General features: G+C 35.7%; 1 protein-coding gene across 2 annotated transcripts in view; it reads left to right on the top strand.

Annotated features, from left to right (window-relative positions):
• Positions 1-15,410, top strand: part of AKAP6 (A-kinase anchoring protein 6) — a 294,713-nt gene extending 279,303 nt beyond the window's left edge. For both annotated transcript variants that reach the window (XM_074868266.1, XM_074868265.1), the window contains 2 exons: positions 5,865-9,334; positions 14,449-15,410. In XM_074868266.1, the coding sequence (XP_074724367.1) occupies positions 5,865-9,293 (3,429 nt within the window). In that variant the 3' untranslated portion in view covers positions 9,294-9,334; positions 14,449-15,410. The remainder of the gene's footprint in view (positions 1-5,864; positions 9,335-14,448) is intronic.
• The last annotated feature ends 2,752 nt before the right edge of the window (positions 15,411-18,162 follow it).

Below are 18,162 nucleotides of genomic sequence, written 5' to 3' on the forward strand. Positions count from 1 at the left end.
CTTCAAACATCATCATAAAGACAGGTACTTGGGCAATGGTGGAACCTCCATTGTTCCCATAAGACCCAGCCTGCACTGAGATCCTTGCAGGTGGTATCTGTGGCTGCAGAGAGCAGAGGTGAAGTCAGTGTCCTTCCTGTGGTACAGGAATCTGTACATACAACGACCCATGTAGGACCCTGGCAATAACTCTAAGCATCCATAATGCCTAACAAAACCACAAGTTCTGCATGTGCAGGACTGAGCATATTATTTCATCGAGGGAGGCAATAATAATTGTAAAGTGAAGCAAGATAAAGTATGAAACACAGTTTTGGATCTTATTTTCTCAGGAAATAAATGTGTACCTTCTTCTTTTAACTGCAATTATAACAAATATGTATGTTGATGATCTGTTTCTCTAGTGATCTGTGATAAAGCATACTGCTTCCATATATTTTGAGACCATATGGTAATGTGCAGGTCACTTCAGTATTATGCACATGGAATATTAATCATATGTTTATGCATATTAAAACATTGGTGTTGGGAAATGGGGACCGTTTTCTTGTTGGCTATGGTATAGGGAACCCCATTTAGAACATGAATTTAAGTGAAGCAGAGGTGAAGTGGGTACTGTACACATGACTATTTCCCTCAGCAGAAGTACTTGGCATGCTTGCATTTTTCAAAAGACAGAATCATGTTTGTCTTCCTTGAATGTGCACACATTCCTGGAGATGGGGGATGGTTTTCTTTCTTTCTCTTTCTTTTTCCCTGGGCCCCTAAGTGCAGTTGAATTCGGATAATTTGTCCACAGCAACTGAAGGATATCTTGCAGGGGAGGGAGGAACAGAGTTTGTATTTATTATTGTAAAAGCTCTTTTTTTCATGTTAATTCCTTTAAAAAATATAATAGTACGTAGGGGTTACATTACAGGCCTGTTTCACCAACACAAAGTATCTGTACTGGAGTAGCACATGCAAATGAAGCTGAAACAGAGAATCATTGTTTAATAAAATTTGCTGCAGAAAAAGAAAAACTATCCGTGTTTTAGTAAAGGAAACAAATGAAAAAACGCATTTTTGAGACTTTTCCTTAAAGAACACTGGGGTTGAGGAAATGTCCTTATTTGGCTTAATAATCTTATTTCTTCCCATTAACATTTTCAGCAGATTAGCTGTTTAACCATTAAACACCAACTCTGCAAGAATTTAAGTGCACACCTAACTTTGCTCACATGAGTTATCCCACTGAAATGGGAATACTGTCTTGAGCAAAATAGTTCAGGGTTCAAATTAGGAATAGCTAAACTCCTTAAAACAGCTCTTTCAAATATATTAGAATTAATTCAACATTTCACTCTTCTGAGTCTGTAATTTAATTGATTCTTGGCTTAATTATATTAGAAACTTTTTATGCAACAGTAAATGCTTCCTAAGTGTTTCTTATCTAGTGGTAATATTTTAAAAATAGGAATATGCATAATACTGTTCTTCTTTTTGTTCTTGTTGCATTGTTATTTTTTACTTGCTTGGTCAAAACTATTTGCCTTCTTTTACTCTGAACCATGTGATCATTGAGATCTACTCTAGATGTAGTGGTATTTAGTGACTTTATAATGATCAAGTCACTCTGACCTACTTTGAAGATACCCATTTTTAGAAAGATGTATACACACATACACATATATATGCACATATAAAAAACACACTCTTGTGCATATTAAAAACAAGTTTCTAAATTCTGGGAAATTTAGTGCAATCAGTTACACCAGCTAATATCCAAAGAATTTTTGCCAGACAGGATGGTACCTTTGCAGCATGTTTTCTCACAGACTTCATCAAGGCCAGGATTTAAGAGAGATGGTACAGGGCTATCCCACTGAAATCTGAAGCTCTGTAGCACACTCAAACCTTCTCTTTAATTGTAGTCTGTCTTACATGTGGAGATCAGCATGTCTGTCTGTGACAGACCCCTTTCTTGTTGAGTATTTGTGGTTCAAGGAGTACCTTGAACCAGGTTAGGTAGAACATCCTTTGGAGTGTGTAAATGCGAACTTTGTAGGAAAACCAGATTCATCATTAATTGAAATGGGATAAAAAACATGGTGCAGCTCTCACATGAGTAGTTTTCCCAGTTGGAAATGGCAATAGAAGATTTGTCTGCTTTGTGTAAAAGATGCATTGTGCAGTACTATACAGTTCTTTGGAATGAAAAAGAAGATAGACAGGAGAAGAAACAACAGCATTTTTTCCCAGTAAAGTGAGCACTCAAAATTAAGCTCTGACACCAGCTGACACTTTTGGTGTTGTACCTCCCATCCTCTGTATAACACCAAGTAAAGGATCAGTCTGGGGAATTTTATATGTTCTGTTGGCAAGACCTAATAATCTATTACTATCATGATAATTCTAACATTCCAGAACCCTACCTATGCACTGAGCAGTCTGATAAGCAGACATCTGACATGACAAAAATAGTCTTCAGAGATTCCTGGGTTTTACCTTGCTACTGCTGTCAGTGCTAACATAGGCTGGAGTGACACTGCCTTCCATTCTTCAATCCAGAGATTTATTTAAGAGTCCATATGGCGCTGCTCTCTCCAACAACTACTTTAACATCTAAAGTCTCTTTCTTGTTTGAGCAGCTTGCTAAATTTTCTAAAAAAGAAATAGAAATTATATACCACTGCTAAAAATGCCAGATAAAAAATGTTTGTGACTTAAGCTAAGTGGTTGGCTTCAAGGTTAAAACTGGGTCTGTACTTGGGAAGGGCTGCAAATGTAGCTGATAACCACAAAAGTTGTACTTCAAGGGAGATGATGCTTATAAGAAAAGTAGTTATTCACTAATATAAATTAAGTCAGTTCCTTGGACAGGGAAAGCTATACTGGTAAAATGATCACATCTACATAAGAGCCTTTGCAAGTATAGCTGTGAAAATCAGAAGGAAAAAGAAATCAAATCCCTTACCATCATAGCTATGCCTGCAAAACTTCTGAGTATATACCAGGCCTCAGAAAAGCACGTGCATTTCAAGAATAAAAAATAGGCTTTAAAGCGAGGAGCACTCAGTGAAGATGAATGGGCTGAGGTCACAACTCTACATGTTTTATTGTTTTAGTCCATCTGACTTGCAGAACAAACAAGGCAGCCAAGTGCTGATTTACAGGGGAAAGGTTATCTTCCTGACCAATAAGGACCAAATGTTTTGTTTTTGAGAAACAAAATCAGATTCTATGGAACATAAAATTCTTGGAACCTACTGCTGATTTCCTGCCTTTGGGAATTTCTTTTTGCAGCTGGCAGAAGCTTAAAACAGTAAAATTGTGCAGTTTAGGAAGCTTTTCACAGCAATGTCTTCCTAATGCTAGGTATGGCAATCGTAAAACATGCCACAGAGAAAATGAGTAACTGTAGCTGATTTCTTGTTTAATCTAACAGGTTTTCAAACTAACTTAATTATCATCATTCCCTTCCACCAGTTTTTACTTGCAGGTTGGTTAAGGGTCAGCTACAGGTGGGAAACTGGGTCCAGCTAAGTACCAACCAGGAGCCATTATGAAAACATGTCAAACTGGCAAATCCAAATATGAATTTCTAAACTCCACAATGTACAGAACTGCTCTGATAGCTATAATTGTCCTGCAAATGGGTGTTCTCATGGTAATTTAACATTTAGCCAATATCTCACAGGGAAAAAAGCAAAGGACTGTAACAATTTTACTCCATAAAAGCTTTGGGGTAGGTAGATCCAAAAAGAGACTTTAGCCTTCAACATTAGACATGACAGATTATCAAAATCCCAAAAGCCTCCTAACCTCCCAAGGAGGAAAAAGTTCTTTGTCACCAGTATTTCTGCCCAGGATTATGTGCAGTGTCTTAAGACAGCTGCAGTATTCAGGGACCTACCTTACAACTTAACCCAATGAAGCATGAGGACACAGATTTATCTTACATGGTGAATATCTTGGTTTATCAAATATCACCCTGGTGAATGGTGGATACTCTGCCCAACTTGGAGAAAATAATTCTTCCTTATGTCATGTGAGTGTTTTAGCCATTGGTCTACTGGACTTACTGGAATGGGATAGCCTTGTGTCTTGCACAGAAACAGTGCCACCTATATCCATAAATAAATAGACCCTGGAACAGAGATTTGGACCTATCTGTGCTTCTTGCCAATCAAATGTGCTGAACACCGCACTGCAGGATAAAGTTCTCTTTGTCTATCTATGACCGAATTAATATTTAATTGTTTTATGCAAAATAAAACAGGAGAAGCAGTCTTCAGAACAACATGTAGGCAGGGCTTCTCCTGAGAGAATGAGAACCTGGTTCATGTCTCCTATGCCCAGCCTGACAAAGTGTCCCACTCCCCAAATCAGTGACCTAACTATTGAGCTGTTGGAGAACATGCCATGATTTCTCACAAAAGGGCTGAGCAGCTTCAGTTCCTACTTCAAAGAGAGAGTTCCCAGCTGAGAATCAAAGTCAAAGAAATGAGCCTTACCCTGCACAACTAACCTTGGCCATCTTGAATCTGTCAGTAACTAAGTTGTGTACAACTGCACTTCATTGAACTACAGCCTCATTTTATCTTCTTGTATTTCAGTGACTTTATAAGTTTGTTGTGATTTAGATAGCTATTTGGCATGTGATCAATGCTGTATTTGAAAAACAAAACTTGCTCCAAGAAACCTCAATAGAGCGAGAGATCATAGTTGAAAGTTTTTTTTAAAAAAGTGCTTCTTTTTCTGGATACAATGATCACCATTCAGCTGTGAAGATGATTTAAACTAAACTATTTTACAGTAGTTAACAGTTCCATTACAAGACTTATTGTATAAGCAAAGTCTTCCCTAAAATGGAGACCTCTCAGTAAATAGAAAAATAAAATAAAACTAATTTGTGTTCAGAGAACCAGCCCCAAAATCAAGGATCACTTATCTCTCATTTTGAGGAGTTTAAGGTGAGTCGATACTGTTGGCCACTTGACACATCACATTTGAGTGAGAAAAGTTGTCAAAGTGTTCTTCTTCTGCGTGTTTCTAGAAGGAACAATTCTTGATACTATATGTTCTGAGTCATAATAGTAAGTATTACTGGAAAGTTACAAAAGTCTTGAAAAAAGCAAACTAACTGTAGCTCAGTTATTTATCAGGCCTTTCCCAGAGAAAGGTATCAGCAAAATAAAATAAAAAAAAAAAAAGCATTTGATTATACTGATTGATTATTCTTACAGCTGAAGATATTAACATTCATTAGTCTTACTTACTGGTCTTTAATACTTCCTTTATTACCAACTAAAGAATAAATAGAAATTCTAATAAAAATTCATCAAGTCTTGTGATCCAGTGCATTAGATCTGTTTTAAGGCTGACAACACAAAAGTTTGCTATAAGCATTTCAAAAATCCTTTCAAAAATGCTTTAATAAATCCTTTATATCTTAAGTCTTCTAAACTTAAGCAGGCTAAGAGAGATTCTCATATATCCAACATAATAAAGCACTAATTGCATGTTTTTACCAACACACTAACACACTCCTATGTGATTCTGCAGAATGGTTAAAAATTATTACATACAAAATGACTATTAAAGTCAAATTTCTGTATTATATACTGACAGCAAATTAAAAAAAAACAAAAACAAAAACAAAAAACAACAAACTAAGAAGTCTAAGAAGTCATGTAAAATTTAATAGGTTTCATTTTAATTGATCATTTTAATGGTACACAAAACGTAACAAAATTAAAAGCCTATTAGTGATCATTGTTCCATATGCACTTTACTCCCATTAATTTACTTATACGATTTCAGTGGAAGCACATTCGAAGTGCAGCTGTAAATGTTTTTAATCTTTGACTTCTTTTTTACAGGAGCCTCTGAACGTTATTGATCCCAGTTTGATGGATCTAAATGGTCCAAGTGAAGATGCACTAGAATGGGATGAAACTGACATAAGTAATAAGCTAATCAGTATTCATGAAGAGTTAAGTGATCCTGATCAGGAACTCAAGAATGATGATCTAATCCAGAAACCTGCTTCAGGAGAATGTGGCAATAATGATGTGAATGAAGACAAAAGTATCAGTGATCATGGAAGTCCTCTTTTTTGTCCCAGCATTACTTCTCCTCCAAATCCTCACATCTATCAGGTCTATAGTCTTCATAATATTGAATTATCAGAAAAAAAACACATGCCTTTCTTGAAAAAAACATCCAAACTCTCCAATGTAACACAGTCTAACATTTTAAACAAAAGTCTTAGCAAAGACTCATCATTTTCATCTACCAAATCTCTGCCAGACCTAATAGGGGGGACCACATTGGCAAAACCATATAACTATATGTATCAGAGTGGAAACATAAGCAGGCATTCTGAGAGCGAGAGTGGGATAGTGAGTGAATGTGATACAGAAACTACAAATAATTCAGAATTTTTTTTTCTAAATGATATTGAAAGCACTCAGAGTAATCCTGAAATTGGACATGCAGAATCTCAAGTGGATGATATAGTCAATGTAATAAAACAAAAAATAAAGCAAGATGAAGAAGACCATGCTAGTCTCTCAGATGATTTCCAGTTGGCACCTTCTGCATGTTGTGGAAGTGAAAATGATGAGGATTTGGACAGCATTACCATGTGTAAACCTGTTTGTCTTGAAGAATTGCAAGGAAAACATGACGTGTTTACATTTTATGATTACTCATATCTTCAAGGCTCCAAATTCAAATTACCAGCGATAATAAAACAATCGCAAATTGAAAAAACACATACAGAGGGCAGTTTGTTTCATGGCTTTTGTTTTGATAAAATACCTGGTAAATCTGAACATAAGCCTGGAGAGTCACAACCAGATGGGTTTATTCATGACCATACTCTGGCAAGTATCCCTGCAGAATCAGATCCCAATTCCTGTAAATCTGCAGAAACTGTAAGAAAATTAACTGTTACAGAGAACACAAGACAGGTTTCAACTTTATCTCGTAGTTCTTCATTAGAATCTCTGTCTGTAGTAGGTGATTTGTTCAGCTCAGGTATTTTTAAAAGTGGAGATGGTCTTCAGCGAAGCACCTCTTTGGAGAGCTGGCTCACTTCGTACAAAAGCAACGAAGATCTTTTTAGTCATCATGGCTCAGGAGACATAAGTGCAAGCAGTGATTCTGTTGGAGAGCTCAGCAAAAGGACATTAGATCTTTTGAATCGCTTAGAGAATATCCAGAGTCCTTTAGATCAAAAGATAAAGCGCAGCATCTCTGATATAACACTCCAAAGTAGCTCTCAAAAAATGTCTTTTACTGGACAGCTGTCTCTAGATATTGCATCCTCAATCAATGAAGATTCAGCAGCTTCTCTCACTGAACTCAGCAGCAGTGAGGATCTTTCTCTCTGCTCTGAAGACATTGTATTGCACAGAAATAAAATACCAGATTCAAATGCATCATTTAGAAAACATCTTAATAGATCTGTAGCTGATGAGAGCGATGTCAATGTCAGCATGATTGTTAATGTCTCCTGCACTTCTGCTTGTACTGATGATGAAGATGACAGTGATTTGCTTTCAAGTTCCACCCTTACCTTAACTGAGGAAGAGCTAGGTATCAAAGATGAAGATGATGACTCCAGTATAGCAACTGATGAGGATATTTATGAAGAATGCAATTTAATTTCAGGGCTTGATTATATAAAAAATGAACTCCAAACTTGGATTAGACCAAAATTTTCTTTGACAAGGGAGAAGAGAAAAAGCAACCTCAGTGATGAAATTCAGCGCAGTAAAGTTAGTAATGAGACATCAAAAGCTACAGATACATTAAGCATTGAAACACTATTGAATGGTTCAGTACAGAAAATATCAGAAAATAATGGCAATAGTAAGAATGTACCACGTGATCGTGAAAAGGGCACAAAGAGTCACCTGATGAAAGATATCTCTCAGGTTGTGAAGGATCAGCTTGTGGATGACATGGAGAATGGCAATGTTGAAAATACTCTTGGCAGTCAAAAGGAAGGTCTTATTAGAACATCAGCAGCTCCCAAAACTCATGCATCACTTGATGTCAGAGAAGCTGAAAATGAATGTTGTGTCTGTGAAGCATTTACAGACAGTTCAGATGATTCACATATGGATGGCAAGGAGACTGTTCTGTTGTCAGATGGATCCAGAAACCCTCCAAAAGAATGTCAAAGTCATCTTCAGCCTGATCATCATGCTGTTTCTTCCTCTCCTGCTAAAAAGCCTTGCCTTGAATCTTCCTCAGAAATTAGTTGTGTAGATATACAAGATACAGCTTTACAAACATCCTTACCTAAAGGTCAACAACATAGGATAAGCATTAGTGAAAAATCTATTGATTGCTGTACAGCCTTGAAATCCAGTGAAGCAGAATGTGACTCCTCAGCCAATGGTCTTGATTCATGCTGTAACTGTGAATCTGCTGCTTTTGATAAAAGAAACATGGAAGATGGCTCAGTACACAATTTTGTGAGGGAGATAATAGACATGGCATCAACAGCTTTGAAAAGTAAGTCACAACCTGAATGTGAGTCAACTGCTCCAGCTTCATTAGCACAGATCAAGGAAAAAGTGTTAGAACACTCTCACAGACCCATTCAGCTAAGAAAAGGGGACTTCTATTCTTATCTTTCACTTTCTTCTCATGATAGTGACTGTGGAGAGGTAATCAAATACATAGAGGAAAAGAGCAGCAGTCCTGTGCCACTGGACTTCACAGATGAGAGAGAAAATATTGAATGCTTTTTTGAAGCCTGTCCTGAGGAAGAATGGGTTGAGCAGCAGCAATCAATTTCTAATGGTACTCCTGAAGTACGGGTTGAGCAGCAGCAACCTATTTCTAACACTACTTCTGAAACATCTGCAGAGTCACTAGGTGAAGTAACTCTAGAGTCATTAGAAGAAGTTAAAACTTCATCTGAAGGTAGGGATTTATCTCTTTTATGTGATGTTAATGATATAAACGTCCCCAATCCTAACAAACAAAGTGCATCAAACAATTTGAAATACGCTGCTGATGATTTGCCGATTTCCAATGGGCACACTGAAGGTTTGAAAAATAATTCTCCAGAGTTTAGCACTAAAAAGAGTAGTACAGGGAAATCACCTGAAACTGAAGAGCCCAAAGGATGTGTTGCTGCTTCTGAAGAGGCTTCATCTATAGAGTTTCAGTTAAAGACTGGCCATTCACAGAAAAATGATGGTTTGCATCAGAACAGTAAAACTCTTACTTGTGAAGAAAATCTCCTGAATCTTCATAAGGAAAGACATATAAATATGCACAGATAGAATGTAACCCTCTCCAGGCACGTACATTATCCTAAAAACAGGTATGTACTCTACAAGTTGCACATTCATTTTCTTTTTACATTTTTTTGGTTGGTTTTTTTTGTGTGTGTACATTTTTGTACAATGAAAGGACATGAATCACCATCCAGGGCTTCTGTTTTATGATAGTGCTATATCATTTGTTGTGATTACACTATAATCCCAATTTACATGCCACTGGTCAACAAAAGCAGTGAATACTGCTTCTTGCCCTTTGGCTTTGCACTGACTGGAGCTGCTCCCTTCTGGAACAAATCTGCTATCTTGCAGAACCTGGGAATTCTTCCGAAGTAATAGTTCTATATCAGCCTCCTCTTCCCTCCTCAAATGAACTGTGGAACCAGAAACCAGCTCTATTCATTGATCCCCTTCTCCACAGTCAGCTGGCCTTATGAGGTGTTCAAAAGCACTTGATGAAGCTGAACTTCCAGTTTTACAAGAGTTTTGGGTAACTAGTGAGTTGGAGTTCTACAATATTTCCAGATAAGCCATGAAGAATGGCTAAGCAGACTGAAGAATAAGTAGAGAGATACAGTCATCCCTTGATGTCAGTTTACCATGATTTAAGTTCAGTAAACCATTATTAAGAACACAATTATTACAACACAGTGTTAGGCTGGAAGTTGAGGTTACCAAAATAAGAAATCTTGGCAACATCATTAAAGAGGATAATGTGAGAATAATGTAGAATAAAGACCTGAATACCAAAACATATGGAAACTGGTAGCCACATAGCAGTACTGGAAGCTTCGGTTCTGTTTAGTGGTAAGGACATTGAAACATAAGTCAGATGGTGGAACCTAGATGAAAATGTGTCTCTGATCTCTTCCAAAGTTTGAAAGGGGTTCAGATCTGGAGATTCTGACCTCACATAAATGTCTAACAATAACTGCATATTTAGCAACAAAAGATCTACAAAGCAACTTCTGGATCAAATCCCAACGTGTAGCACTGCTTCTTTGAGTCTCACTAGTTGTTTCGTGACCCAAAAGCCAGCATAGCTATATAGAATGCCATTAGTCTTTGGAAACACTCCTCCAGTAGACCAAAGCCAGCATGGCAACTCCAAATGCCACTCCAATTCCAAATGCTGCTGCTTGCCAGAAGCTGTAGCAAGGGAATTTCCAATAAAACACAAGATTAAGCACGGGACCAGGTTTCCTCGGGAAGTTCTGGAATCTCCATCCTTGGAGATTTTCAAAATTCAAGTGGACATGGCCCTGAATAATCTGATCTACCTTTGAAAATAGCCTTCGTTTGAGCAGGAGGTTGGACCAGATGACATTCAAGTTTCCTTCCAACCTAAGTTATGCTGTGATTCCATGATGTTGCTAGGACAAAACGTTGTTATTCATCACTGCCCATGAAAATAACAAGTACTCTCCTATTTCAAACTATGTACCTGCAGCAGAGGATCTGGGCCTATTTATATGAAATAGATTGCTTTGATGCTATTAGATATCTAACTCTGGCATTTCCTGATTTTGCTATATTATATTACTATGCTTTGGATTTTTTTTTTTGCACATATTGGCAGTTTACCCAGCATTCACACATACACATATGTATAAGTATGTCTAGCAAAGTCTTTAGGTTATGACAGCAATAGCTACAGCTTGCCACTCTCTTTCTACACATATCTATTTGAATAATGCATTATCTTGGAACCATCATAGCAAAGAGGATATTTCTTGAATGACTTTGAAATAGGCTATCATGACCTGTTGATTGCCAGTTAGGTTAATACTTGGACACATCCAAACAACGGGAGAAGCAATGGAAATCAACCGGGAATTACAAAACTCATAGATGATACTATATATTGTAGAGTTTCATTAAAAGACGTATGTGTATATGGAAGCTTCTATTTGGAAATTGAGATGATGACAAAAGTCTGAGGTTGATAAGTGATAATTATGTAAACATAAGCTTTTCCTAAATTACTGTTTTATTATTTTTTCTTATTTTTTTTCACTCATTTTTATAATATTAATTTGAGGAAGAATACTTACTATAGCAAGTGGGATTTTATTCTTGTTCTCATTCTTTCACTGATGAAGGTAATAACATGTCATTTCAATTCATTAGTACTTTTCCTCTGAGGATCTCAAAATACTGTATAAACTTTCCCTCACTCTTCAGAACTTCATAGTTGCCTACATGGTAGCCAGCTGTATTTTTCATAAAATTGGGATATGACAATATGCAATTGGTGTAAGGACTAAGTTTGGACACAGAGGATAAAGATATTAATAAAATGTAATGCAGTCTGTATACTATTTAATAGGGTTATGTTATAGTTTTAAATTTTGCCCAGGTGTTGACAAATACTTTTAAAGTGACAAAGCCCTTCACACTACATCCCACTTTTTACATTTGGGAAGATATACTGGTTCTTAACTGATACATATAGCATCGCTTCCATGGGAATTATATACTGTATTATTCCCAGTAGTAAAGCCCTAGGATACATATAGTTTATCTCTGGCACATCAAAAAATGAAAATATGAGCTGCTAGATTTGGTCTTGCTAAAGTCTGAGCTCCCTTCCCCCATTCACAAGCCTGGTGCTTTAACTTCATCTCTCATGCTATGGGGAATGAATTACAGAAGCAATCTATCCTAATTTGTTAACTTATTCAAATAACAGTTATTATACTTAACTATGCTAAAGATTATCTTTTTGGTGGCAGATTGTTTATTTTTTGATGAGGCTAATTACTGATTTTCCAAAGGTAATTTACATTTATTACTAATACATCTTTTAAAATGTGACAGATAAATGTTGTTCCCATAAGTGTATTATGAAAAAAGTTACTATTTAAAAACACATTATTTAATTTGAAAGATAAATGGCAAACACCATTATTTTTCCTGTAGCACCTGTGCTGTAAGCTCATTTAAATGTGTAATTCCATGTGTAGCTGCAATACTTAGAGAAAAATAATCTATAGTATATGTGTACTTTAAAAGCATACTGAGAATTCAAAGCTGAAAAAGGCATAGTTTCAAAAGTAGTTTGATTTCATTCTGTTTTTAGTATTTACCTTGGCTATACAGAAGAATAAAAGTAATAGTGAAGAAAATATTTTTGTCAAATTTTGCAATCCTGTTATTTAGCAGTGTGCTACCAAAAAAAATTACCATTATGGGAAAATAATACCATTTCTATAAGCAGTCTTAAAAATATCTGTTGGCACTGACTAGTCTCTCGTATAAGCCAACATGGAGTTCTTCAACAGAGGTGCTCTTAAAGCTATGCTGATTTTATTTCTCAAGTAGGCGATAGCTTGAAAGAACTATCTTTCTGTATATGAGATCATGTGATCTGCTATCACTGTGACCCACGACTCACCAATGGGATGGAAATTTTTTGTCACTTATTCAATATATGTAGAGATCAATACATTAAGGAGGTTTATATGATGTGTCCAAAGTCTTTTCTAGAGGATATGTTAGAATTCTATGTCTAATCAGTTAGTTCTTACAAGTAAGTCCAAAAGTTATTTCCTTCATTTTGTGCAGAATTTGTAATTTAAACTTAAGTTTTAACTTAATTTAGGGAAAAAAATATTTTACTTGGGCTTAAGAACTGATATTATCTGACAGTGCTACAATGTTAGCCAGAATATCCTGGCACTTACTATAGCCAGGAGAAACCCAGGACTGGTACTCAGAAGGTCTGACAGTTATTTCCTTTCCAGCAATAGATTTTTTGATATGACTTATTCCTTCCTTGCCTCAGTTTCTTTAGCAACAAAATAACGAGAATAATCATCAATGGGACATGTGAAGCATGATGTATTCACTGAAAAGTGTTTTGAGATCCACAGATAAAAGACAATACATAAATGCAAAGGACTGTTAGTTAATTATTCATTACAGGAGAAAAATAATATACAGGTTTACACAATAGTTAATATGTAATAATTTTCTTTTAGAGACTGGAACTACAGGAATAATGTAAATCTTTGCTTAACACTTTTTTCCTAGATGTTTTTATAGGGAGGTAGATACTATAAAGTTTCTTTATAGAGTTTTAAACAGTCTGACTTTTTAGCTCCTTACAGTAGCTAACTTAAAAAAACCAATAAAAATAAAGAGATAATCTTGTATTGCCTGTGAATTACATAATTTTTGAAAAACTTGACATAATCTATCAGTGAGACTTTTCTTACTATAGATATGTGTCACTCATGCCAGAGTTGTAGAAACCTTTTGATACAATCTTCCCCTTTATTCAGATCAGTTCTCCATTAATTTCTAAACAAACTGTTGAGCTTTTCACCATTTTCATGTAAGTATATTTCTTCTATTGGGGTGGGGGGTGAGTTACAGCAAATAAGATCAAAGGAGAAGGTAACTGGATAGATCCAGATATTCCTGCTTAATTTGGGAGGCACATAATGCATGTCTGGAGTGCCTCCTAGGAAATGCCTATGAGATGTACTTTGCACTAATCTTTGAGCTGTATTCTGACAGTTATTTCTTCATAATCCTCATCATAAGCCTGTGCTCTTTGATGAATAGTTTAACCCTAAACTCTGAGCTGGATGATTCTATAGTATGAAAATTTAACTCATTGCTGGTACTAGAAGTGACTAAATAGCTATTTGCAATTTAAAAATACAGTGATGACTGACACTTCTATTCATGGACCACTTCTATGACACTCCTTTCCTCCTCTCTGTTGAAATCTCGTTCTATATGTTTACATAAATATTAAGATAAGTGATGAGTAGATCTTTTTGTTGCTTGGCTTTTGAAAATTCCTATGTTTTCACTGATCAGTGCACTTTTGAGTGTGCTGAAGGTAAGTTTGCAGGTAAGGATGAGGACAGGATCCAGGGAAAAGGTCAGATTTGATGACTTTCCTTGTTTCTTTAGAAACAAAGTCTTTACAAAAATCAATGCGTTTTCTACACCAATACAATTTTTTACACTAACTTGTACCTCAGGCTGTTAAAAGTCATTGTTCGCCTACTGTATGCTTCTGCATTAAAAGCGCTAGCATGTGACCATTTAATGAATATCTATGGTTGTTCTGGAAGAGCTATGTTTTGCAAATAAAACTTCATTTTCTGTAACCTACTGTTACTTTTTTGTTTCCTTTTAGAAACTTGGCTGCAATTCAGGTGCAGGTTCATCCTGTAAACCCTGGGATGACCTCCAATTCCATTGTATCACTGCCTTTCATTACACTGACTCCCAAGATAAATTTTCTTTCCAAATGTGATTTGTCCATGTTGGCTTTGTGATCAGGCTGCATATGCTAGTCCTATTTCAGTGATCATTTTGTATTGTAGCAATGCCATTTGCTTTCATATGGATTCCTCTCCCAAGCTACCTCTAATGACCTCCCCTTCCTAAATTGAATGCTCCTGTACTACTTATCACTGGTTCTGTTCTTTAAAGTTTTGAAGTTCCACAGAATTCATGCTCAGTCTGGTTCATCTTTTCAGAACTGTACCTGTCAGTACTCTTCTATTTTATGTATCAAATTTAATATTTATGTGTATAATGTATAAATTTATTGAAACTATTTTACTTTTAAAGTGAAAATTTTGTTGGATTGCAGCAAAAATAAGTCATTAGCCCTCCTGATTCAATACATCTAAAAATTAAGCAATTAAAATAAATGGCATTTTATTTATTTAATTTTTAAAGTAAATCTATGCAACACTTCAAGAAACAACTACATGGTGTTGTATATTAGGAACTGTTGACATTCTACTGAATTAAGTACAACATTTTGGGTTTTTATGCTTCTTGAGGTGGTAATGAGAAAAAAAGTTTTTAAAAAATGTGTGCCTTGCTGTATTTCTTATACCATTTATTAAAAAGCTGCTTTCACAGTAAAATTATGTTGGTTTGAAAGGAGGAAATAGCAAGGTTAAGATGTGTGAATAATTTCTGTATATATGTATAACCAAGTGCAAACATTGATGTATAATGACAGTATAAAATGCTTTCATGTTTGTGATGTCCAGTGATGTGGAAAATATAAGCCTTAAAACCATTAGATTGCATGGTAATTAGAACTGGCATAATAAACATAGTTTATTGGGGAAAAAAAAAGCAGAACTGGTGATCTGTTTTACCTGCGTTCCAAGAACAGAATACTTTATCCAAGTACAGAAGAATATGTTTTTGTTTGCAAATATTCCCTAGAGATATGCGATTCCATAGCTGATGAAGATTTGTATTACCTGGCTCAGAGGTAAAGAACTTTTTTATTAAAGGTTCTGTAGGTCTTTTGGGCCAAACAAGAAAACACAATTTTTTTGTAGTTTAAACTAGTACACTGCCAACTGCAGTGGCGACAATGATCAAGCACACTTTTATAGCCAAACTTTTCTTTGTTTATCAGTAACAGTTCATTGTCTGATTTTTAAAATGTCATTCATTTACATAATTATGTTGAATAAGCTTTATATATATTTATATAGACACTTTTACAGTTGGCTGTTTCAATGACTTAGACTGTACATTTTAAATGTTTTTATCTTGTGCTAAAACTATATTGGGTGGCCAAAACAAGCCAGACAGCTTTATAACCTATCTCTGCAAACATGGCATTCATCTCCTAAAAGCACTATTGGGAAGGGATGTCAGGAAAGTTAAAAGGCAAGAAATGTTCTTCCATACCACCTTTAATCATTATTTTTCCAGGTATATAAATGTTTTTACAAAAAGCTTCAACATTCTTCTCCCTTCAAAAAATGTGCATCAGTTTGACAAGCTTAGATAGTAGCTTTGAGGAACTATACTGACCAGCTGATATATTCATACAACACCGAAGGGACAGATATTTTAAAAAAGCCTTATGTTTTCCAAATTACTAACAGCTTCCTATTACTTCAAGAAGCAAATTATTTCTCTCTCAATTTAAATTTCCACTTCATAGCCTTGGGTAGGCTATGATGTGGGTAGGGCATCAGAAACAACTGTTAGCATAAAGAAAAGTGCAAATAATAATAAGTAATTATTAAGAGAGCCTCCTGAATCTGTACAGTTTTCTGCTCTCACATATCTTGTATCATATACAAATCTAATAGGTTAACATATAATTACCTAAAATGTATAACTGTATAGCTAAAGATCACTTTAATATATTTTAAATATTTTTTGGAGCATAACTCCTAATTTGACTATTATGTTCATTTATGAGTTATTTCAAATATGATTTTTAAAATGGTCTTGACATGGGAATTGAGTTTGGAATCATTCTTTTTTTTCTCCCCAGCATTTTCTGGTTTATGTTGTATGTTTTTAAACTTACTTTAACTATGACAACAGGAAAACTAATAAGTCAGAGGCTTTTCAGATCTGTCACCTCATCCAACAGACTATGCAGAACTTCATCAATTACTTGTACCATTCTATTAGGCCATTTGCCACAAATTTGCTTTTTTCCTGGGGGAAAATAGTAGTACCTGTCAAATCAATAAACCACATATTCGTCATACAATATCTGGAATATTATATGGTCACAGCTCAAATTTCTGTGGTTCCTTTCTGAGAGATACTGAACATTTTAATTTAACTAGTATTCCCAGATCTGTATTATTTGGTGTCATGAGATAAAGTCATCATTTTTATGACTGCGACACAAGACCCATCATTATCAACTATTCCTTTTTTTGGTATAGTTAGAAGCTTTACCCTTTTTAATTTTTCTTCTCAGAATATTTTGGACTTTGTTGTCAATAAAAATTGATTTCTAAAGGAAAAAAAAATCTCTGATATATGTTCTACAGGACTTGCTCATGTCTTAGTGTAAATCATATGCTTATGGCCAAATTGTGCCTAGAACTTGCAAGAAGTTCTAGTGCTAACTCCCTGAAGAAGAATATTGGTATAGTGTAAAATTAATGTTGATGTAGCAATATTAACTCTAAGATCAGCCCATACATAGATTCCTGCATAGATCCTGTTCCCTGCTGGTGAAATTTTCTCATGGTGTAGAAGCAGGCTGCAGGCTTTCTTCAGCATGTATCCCTGCCTAAAGTTCCATAGGCTGCTTTTTATTCCACACAGTCCCTGGCTCATGCTTGAACAACATCTGCAATGTGTGAGGAGGCCAATGACAGCAATGGCCCTGACACGTGGATCTTGCTTTCCTGCCTGCTTCACATTCCTTCCACGGAAAGCCAGAGCTCTCCAGCTCTAAGCAAAGGGAATGCACACTAACACTGGTGGTAAAAGACATGCCAGGGACTATGACTTAAAAGGTGTTTTGTAATCACAGTAGTTTTATATATGGATAAACTTGTAAACCATGTCCCCAGTGTTTCTCACTTAATTGTTTGTCTTTTTCCCAAGGTAAGTCAAAGAGTTTTTATGGAACAGTGCCTCTGCACCTTCATTACAGTAAGAGAAAGTTAGGTGGCATCTATATGTCCTTATGGTTATTTGTGCAGTTCATTGTATGTATGTGTACACATAAACATACAAACACACGCAAAGATACTGAAAATATTCCTGTTCGTTTCACAATAAACTCAAATAAAGAGTTGCTGTCAGTTAGATGGCATCTTGACCTTTCTCCTTGGTGACAGGATCCATGGATGACATAGCCTTCCACATCACATATTTTAGAATTTTATTCCAATTTCCCTGTCTTGAGGAAAACAACATATTTTGACTAAAATGTACCTGGTAAAAGGGCTGCTTTTTTTTTTTTTTTTTTGGCTTGAAGACACCAGGAACAATGTTGTAAAGGTTCCTGAGCTGCAGTGCACAGAAAAGGGGTTATTAATGTTTAGGTCAGACCGTAGTCATACTTGGCTCAAGAGGATTAACGGGGATGTCAGGTTCTTAGCCAAGT

This window comes from Strix uralensis, chromosome 4 (assembly GCF_047716275.1).
Source record: "Strix uralensis isolate ZFMK-TIS-50842 chromosome 4, bStrUra1, whole genome shotgun sequence".
Taxonomy (NCBI): domain Eukaryota; kingdom Metazoa; phylum Chordata; class Aves; order Strigiformes; family Strigidae; genus Strix; species Strix uralensis.